The sequence below is a fragment of the Gavialis gangeticus genome, unplaced genomic scaffold, assembly GCF_001723915.1.
Source record: "Gavialis gangeticus isolate Ggan-Ray unplaced genomic scaffold, GavGan_comp1, whole genome shotgun sequence".
In the NCBI taxonomy this organism is placed as follows: domain Eukaryota; kingdom Metazoa; phylum Chordata; order Crocodylia; family Gavialidae; genus Gavialis; species Gavialis gangeticus.
In genome coordinates this window covers 3,556,331-3,564,179 of record NW_017729007.1, presented here as the reverse complement: position 1 = coordinate 3,564,179, position 7,849 = coordinate 3,556,331, and the positions used below count along the sequence as shown (strand labels likewise).

The window sequence follows — 7,849 nt, the reverse complement described above, 5'->3', positions numbered from 1 at the left end:
ATCAATGCCACAGTTGCCTAGTTTTTTAATGAGGATGGGGTGGGAGACGGTGTCAAAGGCCTTGCTGAAGTCTAGAAAGACTACGTCCACAGCAACACCTGCATCCATTGCCCTTGTGACCTGATCATAAAAGGCAATCAGGTTGGTCTGACATGACCTGCCCCTAATGAAACTGTGCTGGTTGCCCTTGAGCATCATCCCTGAAGCCGGCGCATCACAGATGTGCTACCTGAGGATCTTCTCAAAGAGTTTCCCTAGGATTAAGGTAAGACTGATGGGCCTATAGTTGCCCGGGTCCTCTCTCTTCCCTTTTTTGAAGATGGGGACCACGTTAGCTATCTTCCAGTCATGTGGCACCTGGCCTGAGCACCATGAGCGCTCGTAAAGCCATGCCAAGGGCCCTGCAATAACCCCAGCTAGCTCCCTCAACACCCTTGTCGTGCCAGAGAGTTTTATGGAAATGTCACACACCTTTAATAAGAAAAAAATGGGTAATGTTTAAGAACCGCATAAGAGTTCTGAACATACATGGTAGTTTAGAAGTCTCTGAGTCTTGAGTATTGAATACTCTGTGCCATTGGTTATTGCTATGGAGGATCCTGTTTGCACAAAAGTACATTAACAAATAAATTGGTCATAGGCTTGTACTTGAGGGAGCAACACAAGCGCTGAAATTGTGGTAACATAAGTGATTTGTGGCAAGGTTTTGAGTGTGCCATGACATTCTCCATCAATGGAATACAATCTTCTTCCCATCATACAATCTTCTTTCCAGAATGTAGTTTATCACCCCGTGCTACAAAGGAAGAATTAATTAAATCAAATTTTTGTAACTGACAAAAGCAAGATTTTGCTCTTGTAGGAAGAAGCATTTATTATTTGGAATTCAGACTCTCCTGGGAATGTGTTTGGAATCCAGAGACAGGAACTGCAGCCAATAAAAATCTTGTGCTTGGGAAGATTGAAATTATGGGGAATAACTTTAAATAATGTTAGACTTTTTCACACAGCATGTATAAAGGCTGTTTATTTTGGAACTCATTAAAGTCAGGGAGAGTTATAAGATTCTCTTTCAAAAGGTGAGAGAAATTAAGCATATATTTTAATGTGATTGCAGTAGTTAATCAGTGAAGTGTTTAAGAGATAAGGATTTATTCTGTAGGGTCTTGAGGCTTATAGAAACACCTTGAGAGTGCTCTGCATCTCAGAGAATCAGACTGAAATGATTTAACACATTTTTGTTGAACTGTGGTTTATTTCAACTTGTGCTTAATACAGGAAAATTGTTTTAGTGTTTTTTGTTATTTTTGTTATTCCTCCAAGAGATAATGTTGTTCAATTATTAACTGCCAAAAGATGGAATGTTGAATGCAAAGATTCTGGAAGGAATAAATTGTTAAAAGCATCTATAAATTCATAATTTATGGTAATGCTTTATTGCTGTGACTTACAAGTACTTATAATATTCCTCACTATGGACTTTAAGGTGCTTCAAGAACAGAACTTGCAAGGTCCACACATACAACTTTGATTAATGTTTGTAGGAGTTTTACAGAGTTGCTATTCCTGTGGGGTGTGGAAATTTAGAAATGAACAGGCAGTTTTCCTTTGAGAATTAAGTTAATCTAATCTAATTTTTCAGTTGCTGAGTTTTTCGACAAATATTCATTTTGTCCTTAAACTTTTTCTCATCAAGTTGCAGATCAGACGTCTTTTTAGAAGCAACCAAAACTCTTCAGAGTAGTTTTCCATGTCATGGGAAAAATCAGTTCTTAAAAACCATTACTGTACATCCTGGGGATGTATTTTATAGTCTGTGTATTATCTAGAAGCTAATCAGTTTACTTTCTTTTCTCAAACATGTTTCCTAAGTCCTGATGTAAAACATGTCTTAGGTTTTGTCCTCTGTTGGATCCTTAGGTTGCTGATAGTCTGTGTTAGACTTTACAATGTGCTTATAAAGTTGATGATTTGTTAGGAGCCAATATACATAGTGCAGCTTAAATGATAATAAAGATGTAATTACTTCTAATAATTGGATAAATTGGTTCTGTTCTGATTTTCTGAGGTCTGTTTTTAGAAGTTATCTGCACCTGTATTAATGAGCCCAGTTTAAACCTTTTTAATGTCTCTTCCTCTACTTTTGTACCCATATTTGAATCTGTTAAGTTTTTTAAAAACACAAACCAGGTTCCCTATAAGACAGATGCTCAAATTTTACCTGTAATTAGTATAAAAAAATTAGGTACACAGTTTATCAATAAATAGGCTCCAAACCATGGGTACAAATTTTGCAGCTATAAACTGTAGATGAAAGGGAAGAAAATTAGTCTTAAATCCTAATTCTCAAGTTTATATTTTCCAAGCATTGCCAAGAGTTTTGCTCTCTTAATAAATGGAAAAAATGTCTTTAGTTATGCTCACTTTTGTATGCCTTTCTGAATACTTCAAGTGCCTTTATTAAAACTTGGATCTCTAGAACATCCAGATTTTCTTTATAGTCAGTTAATCTTGATTCAAATGTGCTTTCCAAATGAGACCGATCCAGTTAGCATTTATGTTCTTATATTAGTGGCTCACAGTATTCATTATGTGAATCCCTCTGATTAATGAGGTTGAGATTAAAGTTCTAATTTGCCTTCCTACTTTTTTGTTTATTTGCCTAGCAGGTGCAAAACACCTCTAGAAGTCTGCATGTCCTTGACCATTGTCACTTTTTAATTTCTATTTGTTGGTTTTGTGTCTGCACAGCTGAAGGTTATGACACTGTGCAGAAAGATGAGAAGAAATGCTTATAATCTAGAAGACCAAATACAGATAATGGACAGGGGACAGAATGTAACAAAGCAAGATGAGCAAGTCAGGGTATTGGGCATAGGTTATACTTGTTCTGTAGTGTTTCTGTTTTACGCATTGAGTTAATGTATCTTTGACAAGAAAAAAACTTGAAGGTGTAATGGAAGGAAAAAGAAGCAGATACTGGTATGAAACAGTAATGGTTTTTTAGGTGGTTGTGCAAAAAATCCGTTGTTTCTAACTGCGTTGTGGAGAAAAACAGTATATGGGTATGCCCATCAGGAGTTGTGGGTCTAGAGACTGAGGAGGAAATAAGCTGGGAATGAAAACCATAGGAATTGTCAAGGAATGAGGGAAGTCGTCAGAGCCTTCTGTCATCAATTACTTGTGAATTCAAAATAAAGCAAAAGCTCAGGAAGACTGTTTGACCTTTGAGGTCTTGTGTTCTTTTGAGGGCAGGGAGGGATTCAGACATCTGCATGGTAGCGAGCACAGAGACAAAAATGGATGGAAGATGTGTCTTTGTTTTAAAGACAAGTAAACTGAACTACCCCTTAGCAGCATTAAAGCAATTGCTTATGATGCACAATCTTGCCCTGTGTGCTACCTCATCCTGCAAGCTCATGCTAGTTTACTGATATTGCCCACAGATACACTCTGCTTTTCATAATTCCCCAAACCAGCTTTTATAAATACTATGTGGGCCTAGCAACAGTTAATTAACTTCCTTTTTTATATGTACATTTTGAATATTTTCCACCCATCCCATATTCATTTTGTTAGCTCAATTTGGGTTCATATTGATTACATGAGGAGCACTGGAAAATGAGGATTTTTGGTGTGTATAGAGAACAGAAATATTGGGCTCTGTGGGACTGTTGCAGTGTGAAATGTCACGATAGTCCTGTTTTATGAGGTAACTAGGAAATTAATTCATATCCCCATGGTAACACTTGATATATTTCATATTAAGTCAATGAGGAATAAACCGCAACATTTATTTCAATGTGTCACGTTATTTCAACATACTTAGACGAAAGCTAACTCCAGACTTTGTTTCATGAATCACAACTCCTTAATGCTTTGGTTACAAAAGAAGCATTTTCAGATTTTTCACTGTCAGTTTTGTGAAAAAAACATGGTCCTTAAATTAATATGGTAAAAAAGCTATATTATAAGTAATTTGAATGTAGATATATAACTACGGCTCTTCTGTGTTTTGCAGTACTTTGGAAGTTTGCTTGTGATATTCTGTGTTGAACTGGCCTGTGGTGTTTGGACATATGAACAGGAAGTAACGGTGAGTCAGAAAAGGAGGATACATTCTGAAACAAAAGAAAACAACGATTTTCATTAGTTAGCTGTTCTCTAACTGCTGTATATGCATCTTTGGTCATGGCTTTCTGTCAACCTAGAATTAACTTCTTCAAAAACAGAAAAAAAAGATTCTTCTGAGAAAATAACTTTCTCTAAAAAATGGTTCAGTCTGACATTTTCTTTTCTTGAGGATCAAATCCTGAAGCCTTCATTCATTTATTAAATCATTTTAGCCAGTTGTAGCTCTGGCAAATGCTCACTGAAGTCAATAGCAGCTTTGATTGAGGTAAAGATACAAGTTTAGGGCCTGCCTTTTCAGAGTGAAGACATGAGAATTTGGGAGAAGCTTATTCCAAGAAGTTTCTCCTTTTTGGAGGGATACATCTTCTTGTAGTTCATTGTAAATGAATAGTACATTCTTTCCATAAATGACTTACTGCCCGCAGAAGCCTAGCCATTTCTCTTCCAACTATAAATGCCTCTGTTTTACGTGAAACATCCCTCAGCTATAAAATAGGTTTCTGTAAATCTCTGAAGACATTATATCTCCATCTAGTATTTAAAACTGCACTGGTTCTTAATTTATTCAAACTGGAGTCCTATGACTGTTATACAAAATATGCTAAATACTGAGCAGAAAGAAAACTGACATATTATTCTGCTAGCTCTTATATCTTATTCTCTTTTTTTCAGTTCACTTCATTTTTATGAACAGAGGGACATATAGTTCCTCTGAGCTACCAGTGTATGCCCAAGACACTGGACTTTTCAATGGCAGCCAGTATGTAGCAATTACATTGCAGTAAAAAGGGAGACAGCTCATTTGGTATTTGTGCAGTCCTGGGACCAAAGGAATTTTTGGCAGATCTGCACTCTGGAATTATGTGGCAGCATTTTGCATCAGAGCTTATTCCCTTGCCATACAGATTCCAGAGTGGTGTTATGCTTCTAATATAACACTGATTAAAGATACTGCTTTGCTTAAATGTCAGGTTACATTGATATGATACATTTTTAAATGGCGAATGCAGATGATAAGCATGATTTACCTTATAGGCACAGCCATTCTCCTTTGGACTTCTGCCACAGCTACAACTACAAAGTAACATCCAGGCCTCTGTAGCACTCTCTTATTGGTGGACTATGTCTGCAGGGTATGTCAAAATGAAGGACCCTTCAAGTGCACTGACTACACCTTCTTTTAGAAAATTGGGGTTGTGCATCCTTTGTCCCACTGTGACCCCACCTTTGAAGCAGATATTCCAAATGCTCTGGAACAGTAGCAGAAGCCAGAATAGCCTGGGGCTGGAGTTAGCTGTGATATATGTTGTGGCATTGATGACTCAGAAATCAAAATAAAGTCCTAGACTTGGTCATCTCTAAGGGCACCTGTACATGTGCCTGACACCTGTTTCAGTGCGTTCTAATTAGCAGATTAATCAAGTCTGTCGGAGCATTCTAATTGGAACACTCCAGCAGCCTTGCTGTCCTATGTATTCAGCATCTCCACATTTCAACATGGCATTGGGGGCACTTTAACTAAAGCTCGCTGAACGAGCTTTACTGAAGTGCCCCCACCACCATTTTGAAGCATGGAACACTGAATACATGAGGTGCTGTGGGCATTTTAATTAGAGTAGCTCCTGAGAACTGCTCTAATTAAAACACCTCGCCCCCTACTCCATCCCAGAGCACTTGTCAAAATGCCCTAAAGAGCTACTACTATCTGCTTTGCATCTTGTGTGAGAAATAGCTCAGATTCTTCACTTTCCCCATGTCTTTCTTAGCTCCTAGGGAAAAATCAGTAATAGAGATTATAAACCCTTGAATAAATAGAACAAAAATACATATGGACTCAGTGTTAAATATTACCTTTCCTACTTACTTCCCCCTCCTTCCTTGGTCATACCACTTTGCTTCCTTTCTTTCCTGATTATTATTTTGCACACACTTCCTCATACTCTCCGTCACTTTCCCACATGCCCTCTTTTTGTTCCTTTTTTGTCCAGTCTTTATCTTACTGTTCTCTTGCTCTGTTTGTCCTCATACTAATGCTGCTTGCATTGTATGGTGATCCTAGTACAAAATTCTCTCAGATCTTTGGTCACTAAGCCTAGCTACTGATTGCTATGGTCTGAGACCAGTCCTACCTGAAACAGCATTTTTGAAGTCAGTGCTACTTTTTGGAATGGCTCTGTGTTATTTACAGGTCATTTCACAAGGCTGGTTGACACAAAGAATGGTCTTTTAGAGTATGACTACTGTTACTCTTTGATGTTGAGTGATGAAGAAAAACCCCTCTGTCAGGGTGTCTTGCTGTCTCATGGGTTCATTGTTGCAAGAAATCACAGGAACCCCTATTGAGTTATAGAAAACCAATTAGCATTGGTGTGTGTGGGTATGCAATTGCTGTCAAGCAGCATTGGTGTGGCATAACCACATGTGAGCCCACTCTGAGCCCTGCTTATCATATGGACAACTCTGCCATAAGAGTTCCTGTATAAGCGGTTTGGCTTCCAGATTATGACAGTTCTTGGTATGAAAAGAGTGCCCCATGACTAATCTATTCTACCCACAAGGTTGAAAAGCTGGCACAGGTTCTCAGCTTGCTTGAACTGCAGTCAGAGTTGCATGCTTATTAGAAAAATAGGAATGTATTAATACAAATATAAATTAAACAGTTGACTATGCATTTTGAGTTTTCATGCTCAAAAATCAAACCATAAACTCTACTTTTAGATTGGTCACACCCTCCATAAAGGTGCCTCTCAAGGAGTGAAGTTAGACATACGATTCTCATGAACATGTTCTAGTATGCACTGAAGTGCATTGGTTGACAGAGATGTATTTAGTAGATGCTTTCAAATAATTTGTCACCTTGATGTTCTTGTTGCAAAAGATAAAGATTTTAAAATCCCTTCTTAGCTCTATAATTGTTACTACCTTATTGTAATTGGGTTTAATCTGCTTTGGTTTACTACTTAATTTTCTCCTCTGACTTCTGCATTTGTGTATGCTGCTTTTCATTTTTTTCAAAAAGCTGGATACCTTTATTATACATGTAACTTTGGATTTGATTCAACTAAACAAAGGAGTCAAGCAAGTATGCTCTGAACTGCAGTAGTATCAAGTATTATCCAAAGAAATCAAAGCACTGATTTTTAACTCAAAATAAAGAGAAATATGTTGAGTACAGAGGAAAATTATTTTATTTTCATGACCTTTCATACAATTTTTAAGTAGGAACTGGGACATTCTGGATTTCATAAGTGCTTGTTAAGCACTGTACTGGTAAGATATATTTTAACATGGATATTTTCAAGATCAAAATCTTTGAAAATAGAAAATAAAAGCTTACAGAATTCCCAGTACCTTCAGGGTGTTTCATGTGAAGACAATGTAGTTTTCTTGAGGAATTGTGGAAAGACCCTGTATAGAATATAATGTAGTTAAATATCAGTGGATGCTGTTGTTTGGACTGAAATAATTCATTCAGGGAATGTTTCTTGTTTTATGTTTGTACAACACCTAGCACAATGAAGACTTAAGGCCTTGGAGCTAGTGTAGTACAACCAAGAAATAATAAAAACCGTTAAAGTTTAGAAAGTATTTAATAGAAAACTATTACTAGAAGCACTCATTTTAATCTGGATAAATCATAGATTTTTTGCATTAGAAGGGACCTCAGGAGGTTATCTAATCCAACCCCCAGCTCAAAGCAGGACCATCCCTGACT

At 37.2% G+C, this 7,849-nt stretch overlaps 1 protein-coding gene across 3 annotated transcripts in view; it reads left to right on the top strand.

Annotated features, from left to right (window-relative positions):
- TSPAN12 (tetraspanin 12) overlaps positions 1-7,849 on the top strand; it is a 114,059-nt gene that overhangs the window by 78,453 nt on the left and 27,757 nt on the right. For all 3 annotated transcript variants that reach the window (XM_019509262.1, XM_019509260.1, XM_019509261.1), the window contains exon 4: positions 4,022-4,096. In XM_019509262.1, the coding sequence (XP_019364807.1) occupies positions 4,022-4,096 (75 nt within the window). The remainder of the gene's footprint in view (positions 1-4,021; positions 4,097-7,849) is intronic.